The sequence below is a fragment of the Canis lupus genome, chromosome X (genome assembly GCF_003254725.2).
Source record: "Canis lupus dingo isolate Sandy chromosome X, ASM325472v2, whole genome shotgun sequence".
In the NCBI taxonomy this organism is placed as follows: Eukaryota; Metazoa; Chordata; class Mammalia; order Carnivora; family Canidae; genus Canis; species Canis lupus.
In genome coordinates, this window is record NC_064281.1 from 75,271,485 (window position 1) to 75,290,124 (window position 18,640).

The 18,640-nt window shown below is 39.4% G+C and overlaps 1 protein-coding gene across 3 annotated transcripts in view; it reads left to right on the forward strand.

The window, feature by feature from the left end:
- The window catches only part of CENPI (centromere protein I), an 80,888-nt gene extending 75,939 nt beyond the window's left edge, over positions 1-4,949 (forward strand). For all 3 annotated transcript variants that reach the window (XM_025431719.3, XM_025431720.2, XM_035712061.2), the window contains exons 20-21: positions 3,252-3,296; positions 3,999-4,949. In XM_025431719.3, the coding sequence (XP_025287504.1) occupies positions 3,252-3,296; positions 3,999-4,100 (147 nt within the window). In that variant the 3' untranslated portion in view covers positions 4,101-4,949. The remainder of the gene's footprint in view (positions 1-3,251; positions 3,297-3,998) is intronic.
- Positions 4,950-18,640: the final 13,691 nt, after the last annotated feature.

The following is an 18,640-nucleotide window of genomic DNA, read 5'->3' on the forward strand; positions in this document are numbered from 1 at the left end:
CAGGTCCGGAGATCAAGTCCTGCATCAGACTCCCTGTGAGGAGCCTGCTTCTCCCTCTATGTCCGTCCCTGCCTCTTTCTTTCTTTCTCTCTCTCTCTCTCTGTATCTCTCATGAATAAATAAGTAAAACCTTTAAAAAAATCTAGCTTGCACCACCCGAGCTGCCCAGTAGTTGTTTCTTTATTCATTCAACAAATATTTATTTTGTGTTCACTATGCTTCTCATACTGGGAAGATAGTGCCTGAGAAGACAGATACCATCTATGCCCAAATGGAGTTTGTGTTCTAATGAGAACGAACAGTAAATAAGTAATGAAATAAGTAAACATGATAATTTTGAATTTTGAGAAATGCTGTGAAGGACATAATCAGGGTGGGGTAAGAGAAAGAGTGATTGGGGAGTTGTCAGGAATGGGTGTTCAAGAAAGGCTTTTTGCGGAGGTGGCATTTGGTCTAATATTTCTTCTAAAAGATGAGAATCAGCGGCCTAGGAATAGCTGGAATAAGAGAATTCCAGGTAGTGAGAATAGTATACTGGCTCAAGGGGTTCAAGGAGAAAAGGAAGGCTGGTATGGTTTATAGCTTAAGGAACAAGAGTGAGAATGGAATGAAATAAGAGCAGAGATTCAGGGGCTGTGTCTTTTACAGATCTCTTTGAAGTGCCATGGGAAACAATTGAAAAATTTTAAAGCAATATCATAGTACGGCCTGAGTTTATGTTTATTAACAGAGATTACTTTGGCTATTTTGTGGAGGATAGAGTTATAATTAGAGGCCCAAGTAGCTGCAGGGACGCCAATTAGGAAGCTGTTGGTGGAGTCTGGACAAGAGATACTGATAGAGATTTGTGTACATGTAGTGGTAGTGGAAATGGATGGAAGTGGATTGATTTGAGATATATTGCAAAAGTTGGACAGGACTTGATGAATGGCTTCATTAGAAGTGGGAGGCAAACCGTAAGAGACACTGAGCTCCAGGAAACAACTGAGGGTTACTGGAGGGAATGGGGGAGGGAGGAAGGGATAACTGGGTTATGGGCATTAAGGAGAGCACTTGATATAATGAGCCCTGGGTATTATATGCAACTGATGAATAGCTAAATTCTACCTCTGAAACTAATTTTAAAAAGTGGGAATGAAAAAAAAAAAAAAAAAAAAAAAGTGGGAATGAGAGAAAGAAAAGGACTTTTGAGTTTAAGAAGATATTTTTTGCAAGCTATATTTTTTTAAAGATTTTATTTATTTATTCATGAGAGATAGAGAGAGAGAGAGAGAAAGAAAGAAAGAGGCAGGGACGGACATAGTGGGAGAAGCAGGCTCCTCACAGGGAGTCTGATGTGGGACTTGATCTCCGGACCTGGGATCACGCCCTGAGCTGAAAGCAGACGATCAATTGCTGAGCTACCCAGGCATCCCCAAATTTTATTTATTCATGAGAGAGAGGGAGAGACATAGGCAGAGGGAGAAGCAGGCTCCCTGCAGGGAACCTGATGTGGGACTCTATCCTAGGAACTTAGGATCACACTCTGAGCCAAAGAAGGCAGATGCTCAACCACTGAGCCACTCAGATGTCCCTATATAATTCTTTTTTTATTTTTATTTTTATTTATTTTTTATTTTTTTATTTTTATAATTCTTTTTTTAAATAAGATTTTATTTATTTGAGAGAAAGCAAGTGAGAGAGAACACAAGTTGAGGGGAGGGGTAGGGGAAGAAGCAGACTCCCTACTGAGCAGGGAGCCTGACCCGGGACTCGATCCCAGGACTCCAGGATCATGACCTGAGCTGAAGGCAGACATTTAACCAACTGAGCACCCAGGCACCCAGTTTTGAGGTTTTTTGTAACTGAGCAACTGAGTTGATGGTGGTTCCATTTATTAATAATAGGAATACTGGTGAAAGAGCAAGAGAGGTTATTTTGGTTTGGGGGGAGGGCAAGTTGAGACTCAAATTCTGTTTTGATCTACCTAAGTTTGAAATGTCTGTAGACATACAAGTGGAAGTATAGGCAGTTTGAAGCTAGGCTTGGAGTTCAGGAGAAAAGTTGGAATTAGAGAAATAAATATGGAATTCATCAGCATGGAGTATATTTAATCAGTAAAAACACATGTTCTTTTAACTTTTTAACTTCTCAGAGATCAGGGCGTGTCTTGCAATTGATGTCAGGCAGGCAGCAATGAAAATATAGTTGTCGTTTACTGTTTTTGAGTATGTCCAGGCAGATTACCAGAATCAGACCTTGCAGGATGGTTGTTAGCAGGTTGGGGAAATAACTTGGAGGAAATATTGGAACACTCCTTTAGGCCCCAAAAAACAAATGCCTTGGAGGAAGAGGGGAGGGAAGCAGTATATCATACTTGTTACGGACTTTCCTTTGAAGCAGGAACCAAAAGTAGGTTATGTTTATGTAATTGGGACCCCAACACTAGTATCTTTTAGCTTTTTGAGGAACGTTGCATTGCCAACACTTTGGCACAGAAGATGATACTGTGTGAAAAAACATAGTTATCTATCTATAGCTCTTGAGTAGAAAAGTAATTCAGAAGAGTAGGACTCCAAATATAAAATTTTAGAAATACTTTTCACTACTTAATTTTGTTTATATTTACCATTTCATGTTTATAAAAATGATATATGATCAAAATCTGCCTACATCTAAAAATCATCATAAAAGAAAAATTCTAAGTGTTAAGAAGACATTGTGCTATACATAGTTTAATAGGCATAGTTTTTTCTTAGTAATATATTAAAAATGTTTGTTATAGAATTGATGACTTTTCATTGAAATACAGTGGGTGATAGTTAAAGATAGGAAAATATGTGGGATTGCCTAGGTCTGAGTTTTCATAATCAGTTTTTATAGAATCTCCTGTGTACACAGACTGCCTCACTAGACTTCCTCCTCATCCCTTAAAACTCAGTTCAGGTATCCTTTACCTCAGCAGATGCCTTCTCTAATATCTTCTATCTTCACTCCAGTGGCTGAATACAGATTTGAGGCCATAAATTAGCAAAATGGAACTCCCTTTATTCGCTGTAATCTCACCTTCCTTCTGTTTGTGCTATTAGGGAGAAATATGGAAGGTTATAGTGAGTGTTTACCTAAAAGGAATCCAAGAATGATAGTAGGAATAAAATGTAACAAATGAGTCAGTGAAGAGCCATCTTAATTTTCTGGTAATTTTTGCTAACCAAATATTTCTATCTCCTATCTCCCCACTTTTTTTTGTTGTTTTGTTTTTGTTTTTTAAGGAGTGGCCAGAAGAAAGGACAACAGTAAACATGAGATCTATTCGGGTAAATAAATTTATTTTCATCATGTTTCAGGAATTTACTATAGCTTTATTTTATCAAAAAATGTGTACTTTTACTTTTCTCCCAGTCTTAAGCCTGCTGCCTCCACAAAATCAAAGTGAAATGTTTGCCTCCTGAATTCATTCCGGTGACTTTTATGTGAATTTATTAGCATTTACCCTCTCCTTCCTCTCTAAGATAGAACTACTCATAATTTGATTCTTGCCATTATATCTGTGCATTGTCTCATTTTATAGTACAGTTGCATGTATTCAAAGTGTGACTGCCATGAGGCTAATTTAACAAAACCTAACATAGTTGTCTCATTATTATAGAAACTCTGCTGTGTACATATTTAATCTAGACAGTAATATGACAATGTCTGCTCCCATGTTATCTATTTTAGATATTAAATTTCTAGAACAAGGTAATGATGACCCATTTCCATTTCATAGGACGTGTTCAGTTGGATAGCTAAAACTTTTTGCCAATAAAGTAAAAGGAATGTTTAGCCTTTAAATTTCAGGTACTTTCTGGTTTGAATGTTACTTTAGGGCCTGAGTTCCAGTTAGGAACCTGGCCCCTCTGAGCTAACCCTTGGTATGTGCATTCAGGACATTGGGAATTTTTACTCGGGAAAGAAGAGAAGACAGAATAAGCACAGTAAATATTTCACAAGTAATCTTCCCTTTTTTGTGCCTGCAGGGAAAGAAATGGAACTGGTATTTGGACTATTTATTTTCAGAGGGGTTACAAGGCTTGAAACTTTTCATAAGAAGTAGTATTCATCATTCTTCTGTCCCCTGATCATCAGAGAGCATAAACCACCTCATCAACATGAAATGAATTTAGACTTAAATGAACCGATCATACTGGACTAAATTCTTTTCCTTGTTGCTAGAGAGGCCAAATGGCTCAACTTGAGTTTCCATAATCTTTTCATCAATAGACTGTCATCTTCAGGGAGTACTTGAACTGGCCTTCTATGCATGGCTCCAGAGAGCCTCAGTGTGGCTAACTATATTTTTCAGGATCTAGATTCTTTAGCCCACTAGTGAATAATGACTTCATCATCAAGCCCTGCCTTCTACCAAATTATACATCTGTTATGTGGTGGGATTTTTCACATTCTTGTGGACTGTAAATTGTGTTGATGGAAGAGATCAGGTAATATATAATATATAGTGGCAATTTAGCCACAGACATACTCATGTAAAATGCCCTGCCTCTGCAACCTCTGGTGATATTGCCATTTTCCTTATTGTGAACAACAGTGTCAGCCATCAAGTTAATTGTATATAACATGTTTAACTGTGAAAGCTAGCTCTAACTAATTGGTAGATTAGGAGCCTGGGCCTTCACTGGTAGCAATTTGAAGAGAGAAGGCAATGGAAAGGATTGTGGGATAATCTAAAATGTTCCTATTTATACTACTTTGGTTTCACAAAACTGTACTATATTGTGTATGTGTATTATGTATATGTTACATATCCCATTTGTAAGTGTTCAGGCTCAAATAAACTGAGACTTTATTTTCAGGGATAATTCTGAGACTTAAAAAAATTATAATAGCTAGAATATCTTGCTGAAAATTCAGCCTCACTGCTACTAAGTAACTCTTTGTCTTTTAATAAAATTCATATCATTTGAGAGAAATTAAGCTGAGTTTACTTTTGTTTGTAAGGGCATATTCTAGAGGGTTTTTTTCTTTTTTTTGTTTTTTTTCTTTAAAGCAAAACAAAACTATACTATTGGGTAGTGTTCAGATTAGAATCCCATTCATTATTTGATTCAATACATATTTACCTTGCTTACTATGTGGCAGATATTTTTTTGTGTTGGTTGTATAGCTGTGACCAATACAAAGTACTGCTTTTGTGGGATTTACTGTATCCCTTTGGAGAAGGCAGACAATAAAAATATAAGCGAAAATATAGTATGAGGTGCTATAAAGAAGAAGCAAAGAATACAGAATATATTTTTTTAATAATAAATTTATTTTTTATTGGTGTTCAATTTGCCAACATACAGAATAACACCCAGTGCTCATCCCGTCAAGTGCCCCCCTCAGTGCCCATTCACCCCCACCCCCGCCCTCCTCCCCTTCCACCACCCCTAGTTCGTTTCCCAGAGTTAGGAGTCTTCATGTTCTGTCTCCCTTTCTGATATTTCCTACCCATTTCTTCTCCCTTCCCTTCTATTCCCTTTCACTATTATTTATATTCCCCAAATGAATGGGACCATATAATGTTTGTCCTTCTCCGATTGACTTACTTCACTCAGCATAGTACCCTCCAGTTCCATCCATATTGAAGCAAATGGTGGGTGTTTGTCATTTCTAATGGCTGAGTAATATTCCATTGTATACATAGACCACATCTTCTTTATCCATTCATCTTTCGATGGACACCGAGGCTCCTTCCACAGTTTGGCTATTGTGGACATTGCTGCTATAAACATCGGGGTGCAGGTGTAGGGACAGACTATTGAGACGGTTGCTACTTTAAGGCCTGTTTGAGGAGGTGACCTATGCAGAAGCCCTAATGATATAAATGTATGGGCCATGTTAATATTTGGGGTAAGAGAATTCTGGGCAGAGGTAAAGGTAAGTTGTGAAAGGCTTAAAAACATTAATTGGGTTTAGCACATTTGAGGAATAGCAGAGAGGCCAGTAAGGTTACAACAGAGTAATTAAAGGGGAGGAGTGATGGGGCGCCTGGGTGGCTCAGTAGGTTAAGCATCTGCCTTTGGCTCAGGTCATGATCCTGAGTTCTGGGATCCAGCCCCACATAGGGCCCTCTGCTCAGCTCCCTGTTCCCAGCTCCCTTCTCCCTCTCCCCCTGCCTGCCACTCTGCCTACTTGTGCTCTCTCTCTCTCTCTCTCTCTCTCTGTCAAATAAATAAACAAAATCTTTAAAAAAAATAAAAAAGGAGTGGTAAGAAATGAAATAGAGAAACCAGAGCATAGTTCATTAAGGCCCTTATAATGTGTTAGAGATAGACAATAAGAAGCCATTTGAGGGCAGCCCCAGTGGCTTAGCGGTTTAGCGCCGCCTTCAGCCTGGGGTGTGATCCTGGAGACCCGGGATCGAGTCCCTGAATGGAGCCTGCTTCTCCCTCTGCCTGTGTCTCTGCCTCTCTCTCTCTCTCTCTGTCTCTCATGAATAAATAAATAAAATCTTTAAAAAAGGAAGCCATTCAAACAATTGAGAGCTGAGTGATATACTTTGACTTACCTGTATGGAGCTGTAGTTTGAAAGTTAGACTGGAGAAGATTAAGGGTTAAAAGAGAGATCAGTTAAGTTATTAGAGTTCCAGGAAAGAGTCTTAGACTAGTGTGGTAGATGATGGGGAGGTGGTTAGATACTGGATTTAGGCTCTACTTTAAAGGTAGAGAAGATAGGATCTGCTGTTAGCTTGGATATGAAGAGAGGGAAAGAGAGAAGTAAAGGATGATTCCTAGATTTTTGACTGAGCAACTGGATAAGTTCTAGGATACAGAGATGAGGCATCCTGGAGGAGGAGCAGATTTGGAGGAATGTGGAATCAGAAGTTCTGTTTGGGCCATGTTAGGTTGGAGATGCTGAGTAGGCAGGTGGATATTTGGGTCTAGAGTTCAGGGTACAAGTTGGGACTGGCAAAATTAATTTAGACATCATTAGTGAATAGCCATGATAATTGTATGAGATCATTTAGTGCAGCTAGAAAAAAAGAAGATAAAGACAGCAAAAGACTGAGCCCTGTGGTGTAGGTGAACATTAAGAAGTAGAAGAAAAAAGGATGAACCAGTGGCTAGAAGTCAGGAGACTGGTTGGCATGCTGGAAGCCAAGTGAAAAAAGTGTTTCAAACAAGAGAGGGAGTACTTCTTGGTGTAGAATGTTGCCTATATACCCAGGTAAAAAAGTTTTAGCTGCTTTGAAGTAAATTTGACAGTGTCTCCAATAGATAACCTTTCTCATTTAGAGAGTTCTCTTTTGTTTTTAAGTTTGCAGTCCGAATAACTTTCTATATTGTTATTTAGAATATGATATTTCAGTCATTGAGATCATGTGGAACTTTCATTTGTGAGAAGGAATTTTATTATTTTCCATGAAATTTAATCCCAAAAAATATTCCAGTCATGGAAGAAGTTTCTAAACCTAAGTTTTTGTTATAGGAAAAAAACATGTTCCCCTTATGTTTGTCTTTTTGTTTAGTAATGATTCCCTAGGTATCGTTTTTTGTTCATATTCTTCTCTTGGTCATTTATTTATTCCTGAGAGACACACAGAGAGAGGCAGAGACATAGGCAGAGGGAGAAGCAGGCTCCCTGCGGGGAGCCTGATGTGCGACTTGATCCCAGGACCCCAGGATCATGACCTGAGTCAAAGGCTGACCTGAGTTCAACCACTGAGTCACCCGGGCCTCCCTTGATCCATTTTTTTAAAAAAACTCAGTTAAGATTAAATGTGCAAATAAGGCAAATCTAGTTATTTGGAAACCTTTTTGAAGGATGTTTATGGCAAACAAAAACAAGATTACTTAAGAATAGCTATTTTGCTTTAGTGCAAAAGTTGCCAACAAAAGAAAAATAGAAAATTTGGTTTATTATCCCAATTGTACAGAAAGAATACTTTCTTTACTATTATTTATGTAAAATTGTTGATGTTATAAATATTGGCTTAATAATGTTCAATACAAAGTTACTGTTAGGGATCCCTGGGTGGCGCAGCGGTTTAGCGCCTGCCTTTGGCCCAGGGCGCGATCCTGGACACCCGGGATCGAATCCCACGTTGGGCTCCCGGTGCATGGAGCCTGCTTCTCCCTCTGCCTATGTCTCTGCCTCTCTCTCTCTCTCTCTATGTGACTATCATAAGTAAGTAAAAATTAAAAAAAAAAGTTACTGTTAGATTTCTAACATTTTATTTTTCTTTTTATCATAACTTCTTCCACTTGGTCTTGAGAACAATCTAGAAAGGAAAGTAGATATGTCTGTGGTGTCTCACGTAAAATTTTTGTTTGCAGACATTTTCCGTTTACATTAGATACATTTTATATCACACAATGGCTTACTAGAAATAAAAATTATTTTCTAAAATTGTTATTATATTGGGATGCCTGAGTGACTTAGTTGAATATCTGACTCTTGATTTTGGCTCAGGTCATGATTTCAGGGGTATGAGATTGAGCCCTGCCTTGGGCTCCCCACTCTGCGGAGAGTCTGCTTCTCTCCTCCTCCCTCTCCCTTTGCTCTTCCCTCTGTTTTCCCCTCTGCCCCTTCCCTTTTTCACAAGTACTCTCTCAAACAAATAAATATTTAAATAAAAATTGATACTTTAAAAATCTCTTTTCAATTGCTATAAATTTTTACTTCATTTATTTCTTTAATATAAAAAGACTGTATTTTTCTTGTGTAAAAATATTCTATTTTCAATAAAGATGGATGCTATGGGCTGAGTGTTTATTTCTCCCAAATTTAGGCATTGAAGCCCTAACCCGTAATGTGATAGTAATTGGAGGTGGGCCTTTTGGAGGTAATTAAGTCATGAAGGTGGAGCCCTCATCAATGGGATTAATACCTTTATAGGAAGAGACAAGGGAGATACCGATCTTTCTCTCTACCATGTGAGGAGAGAGCAATAACCAAGCCATGTACAAGCTAGAAAGAGGGCTCTCACCAGAACCTGTCCATGTTGGCACGCTTATCTTTTGGACTTCCAGCTCCAGAATTGTGAGAAATAAATTTGTTTTTTAAGATACTCAGTCTATGGTATTTTGTTATAGCAACCTGATCTAAGACAATGACCAGCAATGTTTGACAGAATATATTGTTGACCTGAATCATCAATGCTTTATTTTTATCATACTCAGAAAAGGATGTCTTCCCAAGGAGCATAATAAATACCTGTGAATTAAAGTCCACTTTTAAGTCATGTAGCAAGAAAGCAAATTTTTTCAGCTTTCCAGAGCCAGAGGCTGGATGTTGAGGAGTCCTTTCATTGCATTTATTTATTTATTTATTTATTTATTTATTTATTTATTTATTTTTTCTTTCATTGCTTTTAGTTTTAGATCTATCATTAATGAATTGTGTGACCTTGGAAGTCACTTAAGTACTTTGCCTCTTGATTCCATCTTTGGTAAAATTCAGATTCTATGTCTATCTTTCAAAGGTCTGGTATACAAATGATAGAAATCTGTGAAATTTTATTGAAAATCCATAAAGGGGAAAAAGATATAAAAGTTTTTCCTACCTTTGAAGTATGTCCATTCAAAGTATAACAATAGAAATGCAATTGAAGCCTGTCCCAGAAGGTAGTAGGTTACTGAAGTAACACGCATTTTTCTGTACTTCACCTTCTGTGTGAACAGAGGTTGCCTGAGCCTTTCTGGAAAAAGTGCTCAATATATGAATAAGCATTTATTTAAAAATTTGACATCCTGGTCATTTATGAGTATTTCAATCCTGGATACAATAACCCAGTTAATATTACTTGAAATTGAACATGGCTACCATTTTTATATGCTTTACTTTCCCCTTGTATCTATTTGTAGACAACATTCTGTTACCTGGGGTAATGAGAGAGAAGATAGTATATAATTTTTAAAATTGGGTATTACTTTTAGCTTCAAAAAATTAGAAATGGATCATTTTTATAATCAGCTTTGTAGATAAATTAAATTCACAAAATTGATCACCAGTTTCTACAGTCAGTTAAAAATGAAAATGGAGAGGTTTTCTGGACGGCAATGTGAAGACTTCAATGGAACTCCCCAGAGAAGTATTTGTCTAATTGGTCAAAATTAGCAAAGAGTAATCATTCAACATCTCTGGAGAATAATAAAAGGATTTACAACAAATTGAGAACCATAAAAAAATAAAAACCAAATTGAGAACCATTTATTCAAAATCTACAGAATTCAGTAATAGTAATAGTAGGAGGCTGTAACATCTGAAGTAGAGGCTATAAACCTATTCTCTCACCCAACTCTGTTTCAGAAGAGGGATTCTAGGACAGTTGGAAACCAAGTGGCAGCTCCTGTCAGTACCAGATATTATTCTATAATACAGAGGTTCTGCCGGGGAGAGGTCAGAGAAACGCTGGCCCTGGCCTGAGGGGCCTGACTTTATTTGGATGGTGGAGCAACTTATGTCTCCAAGGAACTGTTCAAAATAAAAGTCAACATTTATTGGGGGCCAAAAACATAATATGATACTAGTGGAGACAAGTCAGAAGTTTAACAGGGAGATCAAAAAGAGACAGCATTTATGTAAGGCCACACTCTTAGGAACCACTGGAGAGGAAACTCTATTAGTCGTTGGCTAAATGTAGAACAAATTTTTAAACTCCCTGTAATGTGAAAGCAGTCTCTATGCCATCCAGATCACGTGGCAAAAAAATGAAAACCTTTAACTGGCTCAGGGCTTAAGTACAACTCTGATCAATCAGTGACTGACTACTAAATTGTGATGAACCAGGGATGACCCTTAGGATGCCAAGTTTAAAGATAAAACCAAGAAAAATCCAAACAGAAAAAGTAAAGGCTGCCCACTGTGAAGGAACAGGTTTCACAGAATTAGTCTAGCCAAGTTATTAAACAACAGCAATAAACCCAGGAGCAGGAACAATCAGTATCCAGAGCTGCTACAATATATTATCTGAACTGTTTGGTTTCAAGGAGCAAAGAAACGGGAACCCATACACAGGGAAAAAAGTAGAAATTTCCTTTGAGGGCATCAGATGTTGAACTTGGTTGACAAGGACTTCAAAGCAGGTATTATAATTATGCCTAAGGAACTTCAACCATGTTTAAATAATTAAAGGAATATATGATGATAATGACATCAAAAAGAAAATATCAGTAAAGAATAGAATGCATACAGAGACACTCCAAATGAAAATGCTGGACTTGAAAAGAGTGAAGAAAAATGAAAAGAACCTTATAGAAAGTGGTACACCATTAAGCACACAAACACATTCATAATAGATATACCAGAGGAGAAAACAAAGGGACAGAATAAATATTAGAATAAATAATGGCTGATAATGATAATGGGCCGAATTTGATGAAAACAATCTATATATTCAAGAAGCTCAAGGAAATACTAGCAAATCAAATCCGGCTGCATGAAATGGATTATACTCCATGACCCAACTGGGATCTATCTCAATCATGCAAGGTTGGTTTAACATCAATGTAATACACGATATCAAAATTGTTTTTTTAATAAATTTATTTTTTATTGGTGTTCAATTTACCAGCATACAGAATAACACCCAGTGCTCATCCGGTCAAGTGCCCCCCTCAGTGCCCATCACCCATTCACCCCCACCCCTTCCACCACCCCTAGTTCGTTTCCCAGAGTCAGGAGTCTTTATGTTCTGTCTCCCTTTCAGATATTTCCCACACATTTCTTCTCCCTTCCCTTATATTCCCTTTCACTATTATTTATATTCCCCAAATGAATGAGAACATATAATGTTTGTCCTTCTCCGATTGACTTACTTCACTCAGCATAATACCCTCCAGTTCCATCCACGTCGAAGCAAATGGTGGGTATTTGTCGTTTCTAATGGCTGAGGAATAGTCCATTGTATACATAAACCACATCTTCTTTATCCATTCATCTTTCGATGGACACCGAGGCTCCTTCCACAGTTTGGCTATCGTGGCCATTGCTGCTAGAAACATCGGGGTGCAGGTGTCCCGGCGTTACACTGCATCTGTATCTTTGGGGTAAATCCCCAACAGTGCAATTGCTGGGTCGTAAGGCAGGTCTATTTTTAACTCCTTGAGGAACCTCCACACAGTTTTCCAGAATGGCTGCACCACTTCACATTCCCACCAACAGTGTAAGAGGGTTCCCTTTTCTCCGCATCCTCTCCAACATTTCTGGTTTCCTGCCTTGTGAATTTTCCCCATTCTCACTGGTGTGAGGGTATCTCATTGTGGTTTTGATTTGTATTTCCCTGATGGCAAGTGACGCAGAGCATTTTCTCATGTGCATGTTGGCCATGTCTATGTCTTCCTCTGTGAGATTTCTGTTCATGTCTTTTGCCCATTTCATGATTGGTTGTTTGTTTCTTTGCTGTTGAGTTTAATAAGTTCTTTATAGATCTTGGAAACTACCCTTTATCTGATAGGTCATTTGCAAATATCTTCTCCCATTCTGTAGGTTGTCTTTTAGTTTTGTTGACTGTATCCTTTGCTGTGCAAAAGCTTCTTATCTTGATGAAGTCCCAATAGTTCATTTTTGCTTTTGTTTCTTTTGCCTTCGTGGATGTATCTTGCAAGAAATTACTGTGGCCAAGTTCAAAAAGGGTGTTGCCTGTGTTCTCCTCTAGGATTTTGATGGAATCTTGTCTCACATTTAGATCTTTCATCCATTTTGAGTTTATCTTTGTGTATGGTGCAAGAGAGTGGTCTAGTTTCATTCTTCTGCATGTGGATGTCCAATTTTCCCAGCACCATTTATTGAAGAGACTGTCTTTCTTCCAGTGGATAGTCTTTCCTCCTGTGTCGAATATTAGTTGGCCATAAAGTTCAGGGTCCACTTCTGGATTCTCTATTCTGTTCCATTGATCTATGTGTCTGTTTTTGTGCCAGTACCACACTGTCTTGATGACCACAGCTTTGTAGTACAACCTGAAATCTGGCATTGTGATGCCCCCAGCTATGGTTTTCTTTTTTAAAATTCCCCTGGCTATTCGGGGTCTTTTCTGATTCCACACATCTTAAAATAATTTGTTCTAACTCTCTGAAGAAAGTCCATGGTATTTTGATAGAGATTGCATTAAACGTGTAAATTGCCCTGGGTAACATTGACATTTTCACAATATTAATTCTGCCAATCCATGAGCATGGAATATTTTTCCATCTCTTTGTGTCTTCCTCAATTTCTTTCAGAAGTGTTCTGTAGTTTTGAGGGTATAGATCCTTTACCTCTTTGGTTAGGTTTATTCCTAGGTATCTTATGCTTTTGGGTGCAATTGAAAATGGGATTGACTCCTTCATTTCTCTTTCTTCAGTCTCATCGTTAGTGTATAGAAATGCCACTGATTTCTGGGCATTGATTTTGTATCCTGCCACGCTACCAAATTGTTGTATGAGTTCTAGCAATCTTGGGGTGGAGGCTTTTGGGTTTTCTATGTAGAGTATCATGTCATCAGCGAAGAGGGAGAGTTTGACTTCTTCTTTGCCAATTTGAATGCTTTTAATGTCTTTTTGTTGTCTGATTGCTGAGGCTAGGACTTCTAGTACTATGTTGAATAGCAGTGGTGAGAGTGGACATCCCTGTCTTGTTCCTGATCTTAGGGGAAAGGCTCCCAGTGCTTCCCCATTGAGAATGATATTTGCTGTGGACTTTTCGTAGATGGCTTTTAAGATGTCGAGGAAAGTTCCCTCTATCCCGACTCTCTGAAGAGTTTTGATCAGAAATGGATGCTGTATTTTGTCAAATGCTAATAAGAGGATCATATGGTTCTTGGTTTTTCTCTTGCTGATATGATGAATCACATTGATTGTTTTACGGGTGTTGAACCAGCCTTGTGTCCCAGCGATAAATCCTACTTGGTCATGGTGAATACTTTTCTTAATGTATTGTTGGATCCTATTGGCCAGTATCTTGTTGAGAATTTTTAAAATCCATGTTCATCAGGGATATTGGTCTGTAATTCTCCTTTTTGGTGGGGTCTTTGTCTGGTTTTGGAATTAAGGTGATGCTGGCCTCATAGAACGAATTTGGAAGTACTCCATCTCTTTCTATCTTTCCAAACAGCTTTAGGAGAATAGGTATGGTTTCTTCTTTAAACGTTTGATAGAATTCCCCTGGGAAGCCATCTGGCCCTGGACTCTTGTGTCTTGGGAGGTTTTTGATAACTGCTTCAATTTATTGGCCTGTTCAGATTTTCTATTTCTTCCTGTTCCAGTTTTGGTAATTTGTAGCTTTCCAGGAATGCGGCCATTTCTTCTAGATTGCCTAATTTACTGGCGTATAGCTGTTCATAATATGGTTTTAAAATCGTTTGTATTTCCTTGGTGTTGGTAGTGATCTCTCTTTTCTCATTCATGATTTTATTAATTTGAGTCCTCTCTCTCTTCTTTTTAATAAGGCTGCCTAATGGTTTATCTATCTTGTTAATTCTTTCAAAGAACCAACTCCTGGTTTTGTTGATCTGTTCCACAGTTCTTCTGGTCTCGATTTCGTTGAGTTCTGCTCGAATCTTTATTAACTCCCTTCTTCTCTTGGATGTAGGATCTATTTGCTGTTTTTTCTCTAGCTCCTTTAGGTGTAAGGTTAGCTTTTGTATTTGAGTTCTTTCCAGTTTTTGAATGGATGCTTGTATTGCGATGTATTTCCCCTTAGGACTGCTTTTGCTGCATCCCAAAGATTTTGAACGGTTGTATCTTCATTCTCATTAGTTTCCATGAATCTTTTTAATTCTTCCTTAATTTCCTGGTTGACCCTTTGATCTTTTAGCAGGATGGTCCTTAACCTCCACGTGTTTGAGGTCCTTCCAAACTTCTTGTTGTGATTTAGTTCTAATTTCAAGGCATTATGGTCTGAGAATATGCAGGGGATGATCCCAATGTTTTGGTATCAGTTCAGACCCGATTTGTGACCCAGTATGTGGTCTATTCTGGAGAAAGTTCCATGTGCACTTGAGAAGAATGTGTATTCAGTTGAGTTTGGATGTAAAGTTCTGTAGATATCTGTGAAGTCCATCTGGTCCAGTGTATCCTCTTAAGCTCTCGTTTCGGGGATCCCTGGGTGGTGCAGCGGTTTAGCGCCTGCCTTTGGCCCAGGGCGCGATCCAGGAGACCCGGGATCGAATCCCACGTTGGGCTTCCAGTGCAAGGAGCCTGCTTCTCCCTCTGCCTATGTCTCTGCCTCTCTCTCTGTCTCTGTGAATATCATAAATAAATAAAAATTAAAAAGAAAATAAAGCTCTCGTTTCTTTGTTAATGTTGTGCTTAGAAGACCTATCGAGTATAGAAAGAGATAGATTGAAGTCATCAAGTATAAGTGTATTATTATCTAAGTATTTCTTCACTTCGGTTATTAATTGATTGATATATTGGCAGCTCCCACATTTGGGGCATATATATTGAGGATTGTTAAGTCCTCTTGTTGGATAGATCCTTTAAGTATGAGATAGTGTCCCTCTTCATCTCTCACTACAGTCTTCGGGGTAAATTTTAGTTTATCTGATATAAGGATGGCTACCCCTGCTTTCTTTTGAGGACCATTCGAATGGTAAATAGTTCTCCAACCTTTTATTTTCAGGCTGTAGGTGTCCTTCTGTCTAAAATAAGTCTCTTGTAGAGAGCAAATAGATGGGTCCTGCTTTTTTATCCAGTCTGAAACCCTGCGCCTTTTGATGGGGTCATTAAGCCCGTTCACGTTCAGAGTTACTATTGACAGATATGAGTTTAGTGTCATCATGATATCTATTCAGTCCTTGATTTTGTGGATTGTTCCACTGAACTTCTTCTTAAAGGGGATTTTTAAGAGTCCTCCTTAAAATTTCTTTCAGAGCTGGTTTGGAGGTCACATATTCTTTCAATTCCTGCCTGTCTTGGAAGCTCTTTATCTCTCCTGCCATTTTGAATGAGAGCCTTGCTGGATAAAGTATTCTGGGTTGCATGTTCTTCTCATTTAGGACCCTGAATATATCCTGCCAGCCCTTTCTGGCCTGCCAGGTCTCTGTGGAGAGGTCTGCTGTTAACCTAATACTTTTCCCCATAAAAGTCAGGGATTTCTTGTCTCTTGCTGCTTTAAGGATCTTCTCTTTATCTTTGGAATTTGCAGGCTTCACTATTAAATGTCGAGTTGTTGAACGGTTTTTATTGATTTGGGGGGGGGGGGAGTCTCTGTATTTCCTGGATCTGAATGCCTGTTTCCCTTCCCAGATTAGGAATGTTTTCAGCTAGGATTTGTTTAAATACATATTCTGGCCCTCTGGCCCTTTCGGCGCCCTCAGGAACCCCAATTAAATGTAGGTCTTTCTTCCTCAGGCTGTCGTTTATTTCCCTTAATCTGTCTGTATGGTCTTTTAATTGTCTCTTTTTTCCTCAGTTTCCCTCTTTGACATCAACTTGTCTTCTATGTCACTCACTCGTTCTTCCACCTCGTTAACCCTCGTCGTTAGGGCTTCTAGTTTGGATTGCGTCTCATTCAATTGATTTTTAATTTCTGCCTGATTGGATCTAAATTCTTCAGTCATGAAGTCTCTTGAGTCCTTTATGCTTTTTTCTAGAGCCACCAGTAGCTGTATAATAGTGCTTCTGAATTGGCTTCCTGACATTGAATTGTAATCCAGATTTTGTAACTCTGTGGGAGAGAGGACTGTTTCTGATTCTTTCTTTTGAGGTGAGGTTTTCCTTCTAGTCATTTTGCTCAGTGCAGAGTGGCCAAAAGCAAGTAGTATTGGGAAAAGGAGAAAAAGGGAGGAGAGAAAGAAGGAAAGAAAAGAGAAAAAGAAAAAAAAGGAAGAAAAAAAGAGAAGAAAAAGAGAAAGAGAAAGAAAGGGAAAAAAAGGGTGGGGAAGCAAACAAATCAAAAAGAAAAAAACAAACCACGGGGGAGTATCTTCTGATTCTGTGTTCTTTAAGTCCCTTGAGTTCCCCTGGAACTTGTCAGTCTAGCTGGTCTTCTGGGGGAGGGACCTGTTGTGCTGATTTTCAGGTGTTAGCACTTGGGGGAGCTGCTGTGCCCCTGCCTGGTGCAGGGCTCAGTGGGGGTTGTTTACCCCGTGAGGCCGCAGGAGGAACAGCCCCAGTGGCGGGGCAGCTCTGGAAACCTGGATTCAGCTCCGGCAGGAACTCCGTCTGCAGGGCCTGGAGGCTCCGGGGCGGGGCCGCTGATCTGCTCATCTCGGGGCAGGAGCGTCCTTGCTGTCCTGGGCCCTCCCGGCCTCTGCCTGTCCCAGGGGGAGGCCAGATCCTGGGCTGTGTCCCCGGCGCCCAGTGCTCCCGGGCCTGCGCTGTTGGATTCGCGCTCTGGCCGTGCAGCCCCCTCCGCGGAGCCGCCCCCCGAGCCCCTCGGAGCTGCTCCGGGTCCCGCCGTGCGCTGCAGCCCTTAGGGAGCTCGGCGCACTCTCCCCGGGGCGCAGCTGCTCTGTTACTGTCCCAGGGACCCCGAGGGCACCCCCGCCCTCCTGGGGTCCTGCTCTAACTACCTGCTAGCGCCTTTCCACCCGGGAAGATTGGTGAAGCTCCTGCTTCTCTGGGACGGGGCTTTCCTGTCCTGGGGACACTCGCCCCGGCCTTAGCCCGGCTCCTCGCGGGGCCCCTCCTCCTTGGATGCTTTTTGTTTCTTTATTTCTTTTTTCCTGTCTTCCTACCTTGATAGAAGGGCAAATTCTTCTCATTGTAGCATTCCAGCTGTTTTCTCTTTAAATCTCAGGCCGAATTCGTAGATTTTCAGGATGATTTGAAGGTTCTCTAGGTAATTTGGTGGGGACAGGTGACTTGGGGACCCTACTCTTCCGCCCTCTTGCCCCTCCTCCTCAAAATTGTTTAAAGTAAAAATACATCTAATAAATGCAGACATCCCATGTTCATAGATCAGAAGCCTGAATATTGTTAACAGTACTCCCCAAACTGATCTGTAGTTTCAGTATAAGCTCTATCAAAACGCTAGCTAACATTTTTTGCAGAAATTGACAAACTGATTCTGAAATTCAAATGGAAATAGGCCATGAACAAAATACAGAAAAAGAACAAAGTTGGAGGCCTTACATTTATCTATTTCAGTCTGCTACAAGGGTACACTAATCAAGACAGTGCTGCACTAGCATAAGGATACACATGTATTGATGGAATAGAATTCAGAGTCCAGAAGTAAACCCATTCATGCAAGGTCAGTTTGATTTCCAAGTAGGATGCCGAGACAGTTACTGAGAAAAGAATAGTCTTTTCAGGAAGAGGTGCTGGAGAAGTGGATATCCCCATGCAAAAAAAAATCTGGTTGGACCCCTATATCACATCATGTACAAAAATTAACTCAAATGGATCAAAAAATGTAATATCTAAAACTGTAAATCTAGACAAAAACTGTAAATCTTTATGACCTTGAGTTAGTGATTTTGTAGCTGTTATAACAAAAGTACAAAGAGTAAAAAATGAAATTCATGAAATTCATCAAATTAGAAACTTTGTGCTTCAAATGAGACCATCAAGAAAGTGGACAGAAAATGCACAAAAATGGAAGAAAATATTTACAGATCGTATATCTGAGAAATGTCTTGTATCTAGAGTACATAAAGAACTGTTAACAATTCAATAATAGGAAGACAACCTGGGACACCTTGTTGGCTCAGGGGTTGAGTGTCTACCTTTGGCTCAGGGTGTGATCCTGGAG